The sequence below is a fragment of the Athene cunicularia genome (genome assembly GCF_003259725.1).
Source record: "Athene cunicularia isolate RWA chromosome 3 unlocalized genomic scaffold, athCun1 chr3_part1, whole genome shotgun sequence".
Taxonomy (NCBI): Eukaryota; Metazoa; Chordata; class Aves; order Strigiformes; family Strigidae; genus Athene; species Athene cunicularia.
The window spans coordinates 70,574,551-70,593,102 of record NW_020799097.1 but is presented as its reverse complement, the minus strand read 5'-3'; the positions used below and the strand labels follow the sequence as shown (position 1 = coordinate 70,593,102).

Below are 18,552 nucleotides of genomic sequence, written 5' to 3'. Positions count from 1 at the left end.
TTGCATTGGACAGCATTTATATGTCTGTATATGGTCAGTACATCTGTTTGCTCTTAATAAGCAGTTTCTTCCCCCAGAATATATAAACCTGGGTTTGCTAAACAGCAGGAAAACATCACAGATGAGATTGTGGGGGTGGTGGCTGAAAAGTAGAAGCGGGATAGGGCCGAGGACTGAACCTTAGGTCCACCCCTTTCTGCTTACTGCCGTTCTGCTCTTCTGTTTTCATCCTCTCCTTTTCAAGAGAAACTACTGAACTTGGGAGGAAGGCTCCACGTTTCCATAATCATGGCACTCTTTTCTTCCCTAACCCCAGTCTTCATAGCCATTATATGTGTTTTGATTGGGGTAATACTGAAGAAGACTAACGAAGGAAAGGACAAACGTGAGACTAAAAGCAAGCCTCTATCTCGCCCATGGGTGGATGAAGATTTAAAAGATGGCACTGACCACAACTTAGAGGAAGAAGGTAAGAAAAATCATATTTATCTGAGCATTTTTGTTACTTGAATTTTATCTGCTGATACAAACAAAGGAGATGCAAGCTTCTGGACTTCTCCATAGTGATAGCAATACATAGTCCTTCACTGCTGCTGTGCCCTGAGCTTGTCAGGTCCCTGGAACCTGACCTCATATCATGTCACTCTGAATGTAAATCTCTATTTCCTCCAGATCCCACAGGTCAGTCTGCAAAAACAAAATGGATTTTCAAAAAGACCCCTGTCTGTCCCTCTGTACAGCAGATCTCAGACCCATGAGGGACTGTATGGGCAATGCAGGGAAAGAAAGGAGAGACTGCTGAAGTCTCCCCAGCCTCTTGCCAGGCCTCATTAGTGTGAACAAAGGGAAGACCTGAGCAGAGCATCTGCAAGATGGTTTCATAGACATATCCTACTTTACCATTCAGTGCTACATATTTGGTCTCAGCACCCGCAGAAAAGTTAGAAATGGGTTTATTACAGTTACTGCAGAAGTCCTCCATTTGTGACTTCTGAGAATGTCCATAAGAGCTTTAGCTGGATTAACATTGGGGTCATTTGGGAGCTATGCTGATCAAATGTTTAAGAACAAAATGTGATGATGGTGCTAATCTGTTCCCTCAGCTGCATATTTGAATCTCTACAGAACACCTTTTTTTTTTTTTTTTTTTAGTAGTGATTTCTGATGCATAGCTTGGACAAAAGTCTGAGCCCAAAATGTGCCCATCCTTCTTTTTGCTTTCTGACTATTATCCATAACCTCCCTTTATTTCCTTGTGAAATAAAAATCTGCAGAGTTCTGTTCCTATGAAGTTTTTAAACTGCAGTTAATAAAGCTTTTTTTTCTCACGTTGATTTCAAAGGCTCTTTGTGTGGCTTTTGTCCCATAATGACACATTTCCTGAGTCTGCTTCTAGGAATCTTGAAACTTAGATTGTTTTTCTGCACATATGCCTATTTCTATGAACCATTATTTCTTTTTATTTTTCAGTGTTCAGAGTACTTTGAGTTAGTGTTGTGTATCAGTTTCCAGAAATAGTTGATACTTGGATCATTTTAAACCATGTTGACTAATTCCCAAATACACAAAATTTCTTTAAAAATTAGTTCATATTTTGCATTGAACAAAGGAGAATATAACATAGTTTCCGTATCAAATTACCCCATATTTCCTTTGTCACTAATGGCACACTGGTTCAGTTAAATTTCTGCAAATTAAAATTCCTGTGGGTAGTTCAAGTGATAATCTATGAATTATCTGTGACATCTTTGACTACAGCTGTTTCTATCAATTTAAAAATGTAGATCCTCTAAGTAAACAAACCTATTAACTCTTAACAAGGAGTCTCGCTGCCACAGCTCCATATATAAAATGTTGGGTTTTATGTCTTAGTTGTTTTCCCTTTTATTCAGGTGCTAAATTCAAAACTACTAGTTTAAAATTGCTTACAAAAAAATGACAGGTAGGTAGACACGTTTGTGCTGTTACTAAAAGGAGATTGATTTATTTTTAAATAAAACCTCTCTCAAAGTACCATGGCATTCAACATTAAATTAGGTTTTCTTGCTATGTTTGCTTTTAACAACAAATAATCATCTTTCTCTTGTTGGTTTGAATCACACACCATTATCTTTTCAGAACAGGCATGTTTTTTATCTCTAAAAAATTAAAATAATTTCATCATGTTTAGGGATGTTTTTCTTCAGCAGAGGCAAGCCCAGCCTGAGAAGGGAATATGGCCACCTTGATAAGGATCTGCTACCCTGCTAATGCTATAATTAAGGATCAAGATATATTCACCTTGTCAGTGTTAAAATTTTCACTGGCTACACTAGATGCTGAAATGAAAACATGGATGTAAACAGAGATTTTCTTAATAGTGAAGAGTATTTTACCTACTGTGTAAATTCTGCTACTTTAGTAATAGATCTTACTTTACCAGAAAAGCTCATTTCTATTTACAAGCCTCAAGCTGGCTTGTATTTAAAGATAAAGTTCCTCTGAAGAGAATTTGAGTTAGGTGAGGTGAAACATTTTTAAGACCTTGTCTAAAGCTAGAATCTAGGGTTGCCGTATGTGAGCAAGCTGAATTTTGAACAGCCCCTTGACAGGAAGGGACAGCTGAAGACCAAGTGTTTCAATAAATGTCCATGACCAACCACAGTGAGGACGCTTTGCCAAGAGAGTGAAGTACTCTGTGAGAAAAAGCACTGAACTTACTCGGGCGACATCAGCCCTGTGAACCTTCCCTGAAGTGGCACCAGCAGGGATGTTTCTCCTGAGAGGGGGATATCTTTGAGCAGCAAAGCATTCAGTGTAACGAGCTGGGCTGCTTGGGCAGACACAGCAGAGTCACTTATTGGCAGTGAAGGATGGAAGAGGGAGGGCCACGTGCTCCTGAGCTTCTCTGTGTTATGCTTTCAGAAACTGAAGAGAAGGATGTTTCTCAGAGCAGCCAGAAACGCAGTTCTTTGGTTAAGTGGAAAGCATTCACCGAGTCCAATTGTTTAATGCCTTAGCTGGCAGTACTTCAGAGTTGTTTGCATACCCATCTGTCCTGTAACTTTTTCCTTCATTTATGAGATCCAGAATGAGATATTGTTGTGCTGCAGATTGGTGAGAGTGGTCTGTATGTGTGTATCTGGCCACGTCTTGCATTAGGCCATGTGTGATTACCAGTTAGATACAGATGGAAAAGATGTTTCTTCAGCCTTGTCTTGAACAAGGGCTCTATTCTAGTGGTGGGCATCTGATCCCAAATTGGTGGTGCCTCACCTCCCACTGCTTCAGTTTTACACAATTAGATCTAGACTGTTGCAAAGACAAGTTCAGTCTTTAGCCCAGGCAGCTTCTTGTCTACTGGTCACTTTCTTGGTCATATATACAGATCAATACGATTGATGAATAAGGTAAATACAGACCAAGTTTACAGTGGTGTGGAGGATGAGGTTGAATTTTATTTGTATCCTTGTAACTCTGGGGAACAGTTGCAGAGATTAATAGCAAAGATATTTATTACCACATATTTAATTGTGGGGACTTGTGTGATGTACTCTACTTAAGGACTACAAAGCAATGTGCAAAAGCCCAAATGTTCCATTTCTTCTGAAAATACACTGCTCATTGCTTGTGAGAGTTATAATAGATGGATCCCACTTAGAAGTATTTTTCCTCCCCCCAAGTTCAAAGGCTTCCCATATCTTTTAATAATACTGCTGACATGAACAAGGCAGTAGCAGTTTAATTTTCCAATTCAATGACAGTTCATGCTTTGTCTCATTTAAGAACTCAAGACTTACATGAACATGATGCATCATTGTGTTTATCTCCCTGCTGCTCCTGCAGACACTACTTCAGCATTTGTCATCAGCTGAATGAACATGAAAACTGGTCTTTTTTCACCCTTTTTCTTCAACCTTGCTGGAAGGCTATTCCAGAACTTCATGCTATGGGTTAAAAATCCTCCCCTGTCTGCCCAAACTTAATTAATGCTACTCTATACCCATTTTCCCTGTTCCATCCTCTTGTTAGCTTAAAGGATAGTTCTCCAACTCTTGGTATATACCCTCCTGTGGTTTATAGACAACAATCAGATTACCTCTCAGCTTTCCTTTTATTAGGTAAACCAGCAAATCTTCTCTTTATAAAACAGCCACTCCATTCCTCTGCAGATTCTGCAACTGTATTTCAGTTTGAGGTAACTTTCACAATGTTTTCATGTTGGATTCTTTCTTCCAGGGTCTGCCTCACCCAGTTGACACTTCTTTTGCTTAAGATCCTTGACCAGCTCTTGAGTTTTCCAGGATTAGTCTGCTAATCACTATTTATGACCCATGAGTAAGGCACTCCATCTCTTTTAGTTCCCTGTTAGCCACATAGTCAGTTCAAGATTGGATTCACTACTGGGATTCCTGCAGTAGCAAATTATGTATCAGTCTGACATTAATCAAGCAAAAAAACACAGGTCAGCTGCCCGGCATTTTAAGTCCAAAGATCTGAAAGCTTTCTTTATATACATTTGTTTTCCTGTGCATCATATCTTTACACTGGAAAAGAGAATTCAGAGGAATTCTATGCATGGGAAGCAATTCCTTAGAGAAGAAACTGAAAGAGTTGATTTGGAAAGCAAACACGTTGGTCTAGACTGAGGTTACAAGTGAGATTTCTCACAGATCAGTCTCAGGACCAAGTGATAGTATTATGTAGTGGTCTTTGCATAAAACCAAGGAGTGTACACATGAAATTTCTTAACGACATACAACTGGGAGCCAGCAACACAGGAAAGTGTCAGTGTAGGGAAAATAAGTGGCCAACAGAAATGAAATGACAAGTCATTGTTCTCAGTGTGAGTTTGTTATTAGGAACTTATGGTAGGAATTTTTGCTACAAATTGAGGAAAAATTTATTACGTGTTTGTAGGCTGATTATAACTGCCCATATGAACTGCTGGGAAGAACACAAACATCATCCTAAAGTGTATCTAGAGACGAATTTCTCAGAGTCAGAGAAATAGTACTTTTAAAATAAGATTTCACTTGGGATATCTGAGCCAAAACCATTTCAGATTTGCTTAAAAGGCAGGAAGCCTGATGACTATTGTAAATGTACAACAGAATTGATGGCAATCTTGAGAATGTGGCTAACAAGATAATAGACTGACTAGCAAGATGTCTGTTGTCCATCAAATGGTGGAATACAGAGATGTAAACAAGGCATTTGTAGTATTGTATAACGTGACCGTACAAACAGGAATATGTCTAAACACAGCAATTAAAGATATAGAGAGCATGCACTAAACAGATGGTGCTGATAATGATTTTAGCTTAACATATGGTTAATGTTAACTGCTAAGAATGAATGGTAGACACATGGTGGAAGATAATAAATAATAGATGAATTTATTAAAAAAAAAATAATTGCCAGGAGAGTTTTGGTTTTGTGTGTCAGTTCTCTCAATTCTGAGTTTTCCTCCTACCTCAGCCAGTATTTCTATTTCGAATGTATTAAGGTTTTAAAGTTTTGCTTACAAAACTTAAGCTTAGATATGGTGATTCTCACACTTTCATTCTCACTAGTCACCTCCTTTTTGTGCCATGCTCAAAATATTTGAAAGTACATTTCTTTTTTCACCATGTTACTGTAAGTTGACCCATCTTGATCACAAAGCAACTTCACTTCTCTTCTACTTATATGGGGAAAAAACCCTCACAAACAGCGAACTAACCTCTTAAAAATTAACTCGTCTTGACCTTAGGTAATATTCCAAGTTTTATACTTCCTGTCTTACAAGGTCTAGGTTTCTGTGTTTACTAATCCTTTTCTTCCATTACAAGTTGCCTATAGATCATTTAATTTAGATATTCAACCAGCTACATCTAAGATGATTTTTATACCTCTGATTTAAAGAAATGTCAAATCCCTCTGCTTCCTGATCCCTGAATTCTTCACTCTGAATTCTCCAACTTAATTTTTCTTAATCCCTTATTTTTGCCAAGTTTGTTCTCTTAAAAATTGAAATCCACTGTTATAGACCTACTTTTCCTTACCCTTTCATTTAGTCAATTAAATTGAATGAACTGATACTCTCAGTTTAAGGGTACTTTTTTTTTTTTTTGGTAACTCTCTCCATTCTCACTGAAACCAAAGCTAAGAGAGTGAACTGTGCCAAGAGAAGAACAGCTTATTTGATTAAGCTATTGGATGCTTCAGATGGGAAGTCTGGTTTCTAGTATTATCATATTTCCTCTTTGGTCTATAGCTGGAAAGCTATACTTCCACCAGGTACTTCATAACAGTGATACGGTTGAGGCAATATAACTCTCTTAAAGATATGTCCTGATCTAGATGTGAGCTTGGGAGCCTTTGTAGGCTTCCCAGAAGAATGCATCTCAAAAAGTAACCCTTTTTAAAGCCATGCTACTTTTTTGTTCCTTTACAATCTACCACAACATCAATTATTACCTATTTTTATTGATATGATTCCTGCACAAGTCAAAGCAGGTACTGCTGTTGTTATTGCATCTTTATTCTTCCCTCATGTCATGTTTTGTTTCATGTCCTGTACAAACAGTGACAGACAGTTTGCTGTCTACACCTCTGCACTCAGCTGGCCACAAGCAACATCCTCTCTAGATTAAGTACATCATCTGAGTCCATTGTCTGACTACTGTCCTCATCCATATAAGTAATTTAATCGTGCTCTTGATCCTCCTATCCTTCATCATTCATGTATGTATTGATGGTGTATCACCTACCTGACTTTCATCTCCTTGTGTTTCAAAATCAGGTACAGAGATTACACAAGCTACCTCTAGCCTTTGCTCTGATTTGAAAAACCTCCTTTGTAAAGATTTTCAGCATTTTATAGACTAGCCTTGATATCTCTGTCTCAAACTGGTGGTTGATAGTTTTGCAATAATACTAGAAAAAGAGATGACCAAGCAGGGCTTGAATTTGCCTAGGAGCCAAGGTTAGACCATTGAGTCTCCTCCATCAGTGACTGAATAAATGGTACAGTACACTGAATGTATGCTATTTTCTACTTTCTGAACTTTGCTAAAAAGCTTATCATAAGAAAGTAAATAGTGAGAGCACATAAGAACTATTGTGTCCTGAAGGTAGTTTTATTTGACTGTTTCTAGGCTAGAAATAGTCTATTTCTATACTGCAGGACACAACACTATAAATTTGTGAAATGCATAGCGATGATCACTATAGTATATTGATATAAGCACGAATAGTATAATCAGTCCTGAAATTTTCACCAAGACATTAATCCAACACCTATTTTCAGTATAGACTTCTGGTCTATACTGCCTTCTGACAGACAATGCACAACCTCAGCTGATTTCAGGAAGTTTTTTGTTATCATAAGAAAAATATTTGTCATTTAGAAAATCCTCTTACATAAGTGCCGATGGATAAAATTAAGATGCATCATTCTGTTAAATCTTAGTTCAGTAATTAATATCTTTGTTGTAGTTTCAGCACTGCTATATGTAAAATGGATGTGGAGAGAAAGAATTAATTTTTTGGACCAATCAAGACAGTTGAAGGAGGCCATCCAGCTTCCAGGCCTGTAAGACCTTTGAGAGGAGCTTGCAGGAGATATTATGTGCCCAAAGCTTGCATGATATTCTCTCCTGTCTATATCAAGGGACAGCTTCTGAATTTCTCTACTGGCCAAACAGTCCTCAGTGAGGTTGGAAAGGGTTGATGAGTTGCCAACTCCCAACTCCCTGTTGTTTCCCTTAGGGTTTTATACATTTTGGGGTCATCACTTTTTCTCTCAAATCCTCTGGCTGCCAGCCATCATTGTATCAACTTCTGTCTGTGGAAGGTTTTGCATATTGTCTTTAACCAGCTTAACATGGTGGTCTTTGAAGATGGCATCCTATGATACCACGCAGAGTGTGGAAGAGGTGGGAAGGATGCAGAGCTCTAACTGCCTCCCCGCCTCCCCTCCCCAGCTACTGTACCATTCTAAAACACGTAGGATGTTGAACACTGGGTCTCCAGCTAAAGCTCTTCCTCTCAACATCCTATTGCACCACACTACTTGCTAGTGTAAACATTGCCTTTTAACCCTGTGGTATTCCTTTCACTGAGTGTGGAGGAAGAACAGCAAAAAAGGGTGTGTGAAAGTTTCTGGAAGAGAACATCACCAGAATCCTAGCAAAGGGCAAGTCTTAGTTAGTCAGGTGCTACTGAATAGTAAAAAATCTACTAAGTGTAAACCACAAAGGGAACACTAGAAAGAGGCATCCTCTTCCTTTTTCAGTTTGAGTGTGCAAGATGGCCACAAAAATAACTTCTACAATGGGTCACTGCTTCCCATTACCCTGAAGCCAGGTCCTTGCAGACTGTGACTGAGAGTGCTTAACACAGGCATGAAATGCTAAACAAAACAAATTTTCTGTGTGACTTCTTTGTATGCAGAATGAAATGTATGTTGTTTGGAGACCAGAATCATTCTGTTTAGATTTAACATATGAAGCTGGATATATTGCAGCTTCTTGCACGTGCTGTGCCACACTTGTGAATATTTCACTGCTGTTTATAAAATGAACAAAATATCAGCTTGGTCTCTAAGGCAACTGTATGCTACTAAAACACAGAAATAATTACTGTTTGAATTTGCACTAGAGATTACTATGATCCTGGAATAATAGCCTAATGGTGACTGAAAAAGAACTGGAATATTTTTTTCCTGACTCAGCCCTCTCTAGCAGATTGCTCAATACTATTGACTAGTCAAAATGCAAAATTTAAATGGCTTTAACTTCCACATCATGGTTGCAAAATGTTATCCCTGCTGATTCTAGGAATGCCAGTGAGAAAGAGGAGATCTCAGAGACAACAGAAGATGCATTTTGTGGTATAAAAAACCCCAGAGAGACAGATTGCAGCAAAATGAGGAACCATTTTGAGTTCTTAAATTAAAGACAAGGAACACAATATCCTACATTTGATATGTTGTTATCCTAAGTATAGATGCCTGTCATCCATTTCCTCTTATGCTGAAAGTATTGTGAAACCAAAGAACTTAACCACAAAGTCACATTTGTGCAGAGCCTAGACTTGTAATGCTTCTAGTATGAAACATGAATATGGATGAAGCTGACATTCAGGTCTTCGGAGGAGATTTTACACATATTGGTAGTTAAGCCCTCTCCTTAACTTCAGTAATTGAACTGATTTTTTTTTTTTTTCTTATTAGGCTGTTCAGGAAGGAATGCACATATTCACATTTACTTACTGAGAAAAGTGAGCTGAAATGTTGGCCACCTTTTCACTCCTGTTTCAGCTCGTAATCCGCTTTTAAAGGCAGGCTTGCAGACTGAAGTGGAGAAGGCCGTAACTTCATTGTGGATCACGCTTGCTACAGCCAGCCAGGACCCTCCTGCTTCTTGGTATTTAAACAAGGTGTTTATTCAGTAGCTGGAGCTAGGGGTCAATGAGTTGTGTCAACTGGAACCTCAGACTTTGCCTTTCCAGTGGTGTAGAAGCCCAATGTATGCCAGTACAGGACAAAGTGCATTATGGTGGTGAATGCCAAAGATATAAATCATGTTCTCCAGGAAAAAAAAAACCAAACCCTAACCACTTTTATTTTCTTGCAGAGGTTGATGAAGAGTGGCAAGGACTTGATGAAAACGTTGCCCATATCCCCTTCTTTGCGGAGCGCTACTCTGAGGCCGAAATGATTAAAAGGTCACAGATGTTTTACGAGCTTCTTAATAAGAGACGGTCTGTCAGGTTTCTCAGTGATGAGATGGTCCCCAGGGAGGTTATCGATAATGTCATCAGAACAGCAGGTATGGTACTGAGTGGTTCAAGGTCTGATTAAAAAAAAAATGATTTGCACTACTGTTCAACTGTGTAAAAGTGATGTGGAAAAAAGAAAATTGGCATTTGGCTTATGGTTTTCCTACATTCACCTTTAGCCATAATGAATGAGCTGATGGGAACTGATTGACTGGAAATTACTCAGCTTGCACAACTGTATGTCAGGGACCAGTTTGGAGCATTCCCAATTCCTTTGTATTTGTAGTGCACCCAAAAGGGTAAAAGAGCATTTCAACAGCATGAAAGAAAACATTTAATTTTCAAGCTTTAAAAAATGTTATTTAAAATAAAATTGATGTACAGTTTAGTGAGACATCTTTCAACTAGAAATATTGAAGTATTTTCTTTCAAAAATGTCAAACCATGTGTACTTCACATGCTTTAAAATTTCATGCATTATGATGATATTTATCATGTGTGGGTTTTGTTTGTTTGTTTGTTTGTTTTTCCCAAGCAAATTGATGAAATTTTCTCAGGCATGTGAAACATTTCAGGTGACATGAATGGTTGGGATTTATTATGGAGGAAAAAGTTTCAATCTAGAACAAAAAATCTTTTCCAGTCCTTTCAACATCAGCGTCAGGCCCCTATTGCATATGACTGTAGTGGTACATTGCGGACCCTGATTGAGATTATTTGACTGAATGTCAGAATTTTTTTTTATTTTTTTTTTTTACCAATTTATGTGTTTCAAATCATCACTGTCATGACCTGGCCTAATCTCATCTCTGTTTTAGTAACACTAACTTCAGCCAGGAGTGCTTTTGACCCTCATTATTTCTCTTATTCTATGAACCAGCTGCTGCAAGTATAGAAAATATTCATAAACTGTCTTAGAGAAAAGTTCAGTAGCCTCTAGGAGGATTAATAATATAGAGATTCTTAGCGTTTGAGGTGCATTGTTTTCCCTTTAAAAACTGTAAGCAGCTTTTTTACTGCACTGTAATGAGTCTCCATCTTCCTCTAATTAGCTGGGAGTCATTAAAACACTGAATGTATTTTGGCAAATGCAGTAAAGTGAACAAGTCTAGAGTGCAGATGAAGTACTTCGTAACCCTGAATGCTTTGGGCTGTGTAGAGAAAAAGAAAACAAAGCAAACCATAAATGTCACCAGTTGTTACCCCAACCTGAGAAGAGACAATGTTCACAATATAAACACGTTTTAACATAAAAGATAGTTCAAGCTGCTTATTCAGTGTTTCTCAAACTGAAATCAGTGCTTAGGTAAGCAAATATTGTATGTGTTCAAGACCTTCAAATATTTTAAAAAAGAGTATGAGGGGCTAGAGAGATCTAAAGAGTCTCCTTAACTTATTTATCTGTGAACCTGCACAAATAACTATATTCAGCTTCTGGCTTTCATCCTTTAGGCAGTTAAAATATTCTCCAGTGGTGTTGATGTGTAATGATCAGGGCTGAATGAGCAAGTGCAGATTTAATATGTGCACATCTACATACACCAGCTGTCTTTGGGCTGACAAACTCAAATCTGTATGCTATATGGCAGATGTCTGCATTGTGCAGCTCCTCATCTTTGTCAGTCGGCGACAGACTCCTGCGGGTGGTCACTTAGCCTTGTTTTCCTGAAAGCCATTAGCTTTGTCCTTCAGCTAAAACTGTGTCTCAGAGTTGGGTGCATATTCAGATGGCATGCTGCTTTCTGTATAGTGCTTTGCAATAACATTACTGCGTGCATATGTTGCACCATAATACTGCCTCACCATAAGAATCACAAAGGAATTTTTACAAATCCCTAACTTTGCTTTCCTGTAAAATAGCTGTATGAAAGGACTAACTTCTGTCATTGAATGGGACCTCACATTCTTCAAGAAATAAACGGGATTGTCCTCCACAACTTCTCTCAGTCCTTTTCTTCCCATCTCATCCACTTGCTTTCCCATTGCTCTGTTGGCCAGCCTGAAAGCCCTCAAGGAAGAGCTGATACCCCTTGCTTCACACCTTCCTTCCCGGGTTTTCACCTTTCCCTGGTTTTGTATGAAGGTACTTCTCCCAGCGGAGCGCACACTGAGCCCTGGACCTTTGTGGTAGTGCAAGATCAATATTTAAAACATAAGATTCGTGAGATTGTAGAAGAAGAAGAAGAAATCAACTACAAAAAAAGGATGGGAGACAGATGGGTTAATGACCTGAAAAGACTGAGGTATGAAAAAGTCAATTAAGGTGTTTGAAGATGTTTTAGTATAGAAAAACTATATTGGGGAATTTTAGTAATGTGTTTGGGGATTTTTTTTTCCCCCGTTTTTCTCCACTTATTTTCAAGATGAAAAAAACCCCAAACAACCCAACCCTGAAAATAATTCAGCTCAATTTTTAGAACCCTGTCCATTCTCCTTAAAGTCTCCCCAGTTTTCTGGTGTTGCTCAGGAGGGCAGCTGTAAATATTTCCCCTGTCCTGATCACAGAAAAAGAAAGCAGGGGTCAGAGACTGCCCCAGCCAGAGAGTTGCCAAGGTTGCTATAATGTTGTCCTTTTGCTAGTTTACAGTTGGGAAGAAAAGACTCCTGTCTGACTAAAGCAGAGTTCCAACCCTGCAGGAGCTGGGGAAAAAAAGTACTATCAATGTGTTAATTCTGGCTGCCTTGTTCTAAGAGCCAGGTGAGATGCAGCACCCAACTGATACACACAAAAGAAAAACTCACTATGCCTGTGTGCTTCAATCTTACCAGAAGACAGATGAAATAAACGACTCAGATATTCAGCTCTTTCTTTTTGCACAGCTTTGTCTTGATTCTCAGGATGATGGGAATCTTACTGAAAGCACCACAGTTAAGAAAATTGAAGTGCTAAAAGAAGCTTGTCTTGAATCCTTATAGTATCCTTTTCCATTTCTTCCTCCCTTTCACTTTTATATATTTCTAAGATTCATGTTTGGAAAGAAAAACTTTAAAATATATGTAGAATTGTGCCTTGGTGGCTTGTTCATAAAATTGCCTCCAGTAAAATGTATTATATACCAGGTATTATATTCCACCTGGAAACTTCTCCAAGCATTTAGCCCAGTTGTTTTTTTGTTTGGTGTTTTGTTTTTGAGTTGTGTTTTTGGTTTTTTGTTTTGTTTTGTTTTGTTTTGTTTTTTTCCTGTGTAACCTCTGTTGCAATAACTCTTGTCCCAGTTTATTCCTTTGCCAGATAGTGAAGCTCCCAAAGTCATTGGGAGCTTTGTTGCTGACTGAGGGAAGCCCCAAGGCTTGTCCCTATGCAAGTGCTGAATTATGCAATATTGAATTGTTCCAAATACCACCCCCACCCCCCCTCCCCAAAGTCTGACTGACTTGCTTAACTTCACACACTGCTGAGTCTTGACTTTTCACATGAAGCATATGTGCAAAGCTTTATAGGGTTGATTTGCCTACAGATTACTGTTTGATAATATTATTTTTCAGGTGCTTGTGTGCTATGTAAACAACTAAAAGATAGTATTCTTTTATATTTTGAGTGAGAACAGTAGAAAGCACACATTTTCTTATCTAAATCTCACATCATAACTATATATATTGTCATTTAAAAAATTTAGAATCAAATGAATTCTAACAGGGCTGAAATAGAACACAGGGCAAAAGAATTACTACTTTTTTTTTTCTGTAGAATGTATTTAAGTTTATACCTTAGACCCAGAAGTTTTGAACTTTCCTGCCAGCAATCACAAAAAACGTTGGCACTGCTGTTAACAGGTGGAGCTGCAAGTCTGCAAAATTCCAGGAATCAAATAATCTCAAAGGCAAATGCTCATGAGGCCAGTTCATAGATAAGAGGTCAAGAACTACACCCTATTTTTACGGAATTCCACGGTTCAGAGTGAGCGCATCAGCTCCTCAGCTGAATCTGTTAAAATTGAGAACTCTATTCAAGATTTTTTTTTTCAGAAATGTTTCTATTTAAGCTGATAATAATACTTTGCAGTAAATGTTTTAAGCTTTAGTCTACTGCTGTAATTATTGTGTACCTTTAGTGTTCCTTTGCAGACAGTAAATGTGACTTATAGGAAAACGATGAGGCTGCAAAATAAATGTCTTAAACGTTATTCTTTTGCAGAACAAACTGGATCAAAGAGTATTTGGACACTGCTCCATATCTGATCCTCATTTTCAAGCAGGTATATGGGCGGCTTCCAAATGGTAAAAAGAAGACCCACTACTACAATGAAATCAGTGTTTCTATTGCCTGTGGTATCCTGCTTGCTGCACTGCAGGTATGTTGACAGAACTGATATACTGGGAGTAAATATATTGGTTTGGATTATCTACCAAGACTATTTTGCCCAAATGAGGGTGGAACTCAGTTTAGATTTTAACATTATCAGTCCTCTGGAGTACTCCTTTTGAGTTTTAAAGCTATTCTGCACAGGCCTACATCTGAGAAGGTGATTGCTCTTCTCAGTACTGGTTAACAAGAAAAATGTGATGCAGCTTGCTCTTCTAGCACAGGCTTCAACCCCTGTGGTTTCTACCTCTTGCTGACAGTGTCTGCAGACTACCCAAGCATGGCTGTGCAGTGCCATGCTGGCAGCTTCTTTGCAGTAATTCCTTAAAAAATGGCTTGACCCCAAATCATTTTTAGTACACAATACTGGGAAAAGAATTGGGGACATATTTTACAGAACAGACTGTACCATTTCAATCAGTCTTACTGAGGGATTTCTGAAAGTGAGCTGATTTCTAAAGCTCAGCATGTTTGACATCAGCCAGTTAGATTTTCTCAGGGGTTTCTCAGTGCTCAGTTCCACTTGTTGAATCTGATGTACTCACACAAGTGTTTAAATAGTGAAGCTACTCCAATAGTTAGCTTGGCCTGTCAGCAGGATAAGAGCAAGGTGCAACCTCTTATATTAGGCTAGTTTCTTACCAGGAACTGCCATTTCTCCTCCATTCTGTTTTGAGTGACACTTCCCACATTGCTGCTCTTCAGGAGGATCTTCAGGATGGGGAATCAGAGAAGTGAGCAGTGCACATTGCTGGGGTGTTGCTGCTCTGCAGCTGCACATTGCCCTGTATTTTCCCTCTATGGAGCTGAGAGCAAAGAGAATGCACAGGGAATGGGGTGCCTTAGAAGTAGTAGGAGTGACAAGGCTCCACTTTCCCCTGAGCCAGCCCACCATCAGGTGGGATTTCTGAGGCTCTTGGGCTCCTTAGTGCTGTGTCTTTCCCAGCTCTTAGAAACTAATTGACAACATTAAAGGACATAGTGCCATGGTCTCATAACATTCAGCACTGCACTATTAGCTCTTTTCCTCTGCAGAAGATCACAGAGATTACTTAATATAAGACCCGTTGCCTGAGCACCTCTCCCTGGCTGACTTTTGCATCTCAAAGCCTCCCAAAATGCTTACGTTACATACAGGGAGAGACCTGTGCAACTCTCAGGAAGCACCTCAGCTATGTGGTCATACCTTGGATAATGTCAGCTACTTACTATTTGTTACATTATTCAGCTTTTTTTGTGAGATATCTTATGAAAGAAGTGAAATAGACTCGTTTTGGGGTTCTGATGTAAGCCAGAACATTGTCCATTGAGAGAGATGTCAACAGCCTTCTGTAGCAACTTCTGAGGCAGAGCCTGTGTCCCCTGTCCACATGAGGTACAGCTCTTGAGCAGGAACAAATGTTCACAAAGCTGTAAGGCATCTTGCTGCCAGCTGCATGGAGGCAAGAACCAAAACATACATCTGTTTCATATGAGCCATATGAACCCCATGGGATAATACTCCAGTGATAGCCCCACAACTGCCTCTTGACTTCACTGTAGCCATGGGTCCCCCGTTACACAGTGCACTGCAGGCAGGCTCCTGCTGTACAGCGTACTGACATGTCAGGCAGAACATGCTGTTGCTGTGGTGGAGAAATGCTGTACTTCTCTGTAAGCAAAGCAGGCATCTTTTCTGGTAGTTGAGGCTGTTAGTACATCAGATATTCTAAAGCCTGCAGCAGAGTCTAACAAAAGTGGCATTTCTGGGCTAGTCAATAGGAGAATGTGTTCAGGTCTGGTGGGAATGATGGGTACAAAGACAGAGCACAGACCTCTATCTCACTCTGTTGCTGTCTGTTTTGCTGCAGAATGCGGGTCTGTACACAGTGACCTCCACACCCCTCAACTGTGGCCCCCAACTCCGGGTGCTGCTCCAGCGCCCAGCAAATGAGAAGCTACTCCTGCTGCTCCCTGTTGGCTATCCCAAGAAAGATGCCACTGTGCCTGCACTGACCCGAAAGCCACTGGAAGACATAATGGTGGTCATGTGAGCCTGGCACCATGAGGAAGGAGCACGGCCCTGCTGCCAGATAGTAAGCAGCAGCCCACTGAAGTTGTCACTGCTGTTTCTGTGTATTGTCCTCCTACATCACTATTGCTCTGGCTGTTTGCACCTGTATTTCTTTTAGTGCTGGTAATCTACTAATAGCACTGAGCAATCAAGCGCTGTGCATTTGACAGGTGCTATTACCAATGAGCCCAGGCAGTTGTTCCAGGGGACACATACAACAGCATTTAAATGACCTTCATTGCTTGATTTTTCTTATGTATTGTAGGGACAAATCTTTCCTTGAATTGGGATGTATATTCTCCTTATACTTTTGTGATTACCATTACACGGTTATTTTCACTTCAGAATTTTAATGGAGGTTGTATTAAAAGATATAAAGGGGTCAAACTCAGCTGTCTTACCTTGATCAGTGTGTGTTATTTAAACACCCTTTCCCCTTGTGATTCTAAACACCCTTTCCACTGTGTCCAGTTCTGCATAGAAGGAAGCTATTTTTTCTCATATACAGTAGCATTTTCCCTACTTGATGGATCTCAAAAACCTTGTCTATACCAGGCTTTCTTAAACTATTGCTGGTACAAGTGTCTTTGGCTGTGGGAGATCTGGCAGGACCAAGGCATCCAAGTAATTTCCTTGTTACTATTTCTTTATATGTGTACCAGGCACCGTTAGATCGTATGGCAGCTATCAGTCCTGCCCCTGTATTTGCTGCTTCCACTGGAAGAAGCCTAGAGTGAACTACTATTCTGGTTATCCAGTTTATACTTACAACCATACCAGTTTAACACCCTGAAACTTAAAGTGCCTTAGAGACATTGGCACGTGAGAGGTGCTTTCATGTCACACCAAATCAGGCATTTTTAGGTTTGTTTTAAGGCCACTTCCCACAAAAGCAATGCTCCCTACTGCAAGCCATGGCTACAGGGAAAGACGTGAGTGGGCACCACTGGGTGTTGCAGCACTGGAGGGGTTGGCGCTGCTGATCCCTGGGCTGGCAGAGCCCCCTCGTGGGGTTGTGGTTCTTGCCGGCTTGGCGGGCAGCACAAGATGAAAACAACGAAACAGAGACGTCCTTCCCTGAAGCTGTCTGTATTCTGTGAAATATTTTCCCACCCTGCTGCATGTAACTTCAGGCAACTTCAGATAAATTGGCTTCAGCCTTCCTTGGGGATTGCTTGAGTTAAGTTGCTGCACCTTGTCTGAAGTCAGTCCTGTTTAACATGACCTGTTGCCACTGAGCAAGTGGAGGGGATAATATTTTGCAGAGGTATAGCTTTTTTCAGGGTCAATGCCTCTGTCACCCAATGAGAAAAACTATTTTCCTCTTTGGCAGTCCATTTTGCTGGTATTGAGCAGGCATGGCTATGTGTTCACCTGTTTTACTGGCCCTGTTTCACATCCAGCAATGGCAGAAAGGGCGTATCATGTAGACTTAGTCTGAAATGAGCTTTTATAACTACATTAAAATTTTTAAAGTCCTGTGTCTACACACTTGCAAGGTCTAAAAGGTAGTCGGGGAGAGAGGGATGAGCTGAACCAAGCCAAGGCTGACCAGCTGCAGGTCCCTAGTTATCAACAATACACACTAAAATGGCTGTAGCAAGTTTTCCTTCTGTGCAGATGCTGCTCTGCCATATCGGGCCCCTTCACAAAGCAGTTGGTATCTGCTGTAAATATATATAAGCCCTATTATGTTTGTTTTAATTCAGAGTTCACATTGATAGAGGACTAAACCTCTGTTGCTTTGCAATCTCTCCTATAGCTACAGAAATAATGGCTTCTGACTGGCCTCTGTCTGCAGAATAGACAGCGTGTTTATTCCACAATGATATTCAGAGAAACTTTACCACATTAGTTCTGTTTCAAACAGCAGGAGCCTGCATATATAAGGCTATTTCTAGTATGGGTTCATAATTTAAAAAAAAAGGATCTAAACCACTTTAAAAATATACAAAAAGTTTGTCACAATAACAAACAATGGTATGTACCAATATACCTCTTTATACCAAAGATTAACGGTGTTATTTTTCCCCCCCATGTGTTGATTCTGAAAACTAGTATACATATAGCAGCTGAATAAAAACAACCCCTCACACCTACTACATGGGAAATATTCTATCCAGGAAAGCACTTCTGGAATCACAAAAAATAAGTAAAAGAAGCATATTCAAACACAAATACTTCAGTGGTATTACAACTGCTGATGATACTGCAGAGTCTTGTATAAATTATGTTACATCTCCTGTTGTGACAAGCCTACTTGGAATTGCAATTGTTCTCTAATAAGCATGCAGTCTTTACTTAAAACACAAATTAAATAAGAATAAATTTTGCCTTTCTATGCAGAACATTATTAAATAAAATTAAGGTTAGCATTTAAATTGTTTTACATTTAACTAGGGATTTTTCCTTTGTTTGGGTGAACAACGCTTTTCCAGAACAGAACATT

The 18,552-nt window shown here is 39.5% G+C and overlaps 1 protein-coding gene across 1 annotated transcript; it reads left to right on the top strand.

The window, feature by feature from the left end:
* Positions 1-288: 288 nt before the first annotated feature.
* IYD (iodotyrosine deiodinase) lies at positions 289-16,168 on the top strand. Its single transcript, XM_026845693.1, has 5 exons — positions 289-469; positions 9,603-9,797; positions 11,831-11,990; positions 13,883-14,039; positions 15,901-16,168. The coding sequence occupies exons 1-5, from the start codon at positions 289-291 to the stop codon at positions 16,081-16,083; spliced, it is 876 nt and encodes a 291-aa protein (XP_026701494.1). The 3' UTR covers positions 16,084-16,168.
* Positions 16,169-18,552: the final 2,384 nt, after the last annotated feature.

What these genes read in the sequence shown, in the direction of transcription:
- IYD (XM_026845693.1), top strand. Translation starts at nt 289, where the DNA reads ATGGCACTCTTTTCTTCCCTAACCCCAGTCTTCATAGCCATTATATGT. An exon ending in CCACAACTTAGAGGAAGAAG is followed by an intron (nt 470 to 9,602) that starts GTAAGAAAAATC and finishes ATTTTCTTGCAG; the next exon opens with AGGTTGATGAAGAGTGGCAA. An exon ending in TAATGTCATCAGAACAGCAG is followed by an intron (nt 9,798 to 11,830) that starts GTATGGTACTGA and finishes TTTTGTATGAAG; the next exon opens with GTACTTCTCCCAGCGGAGCG.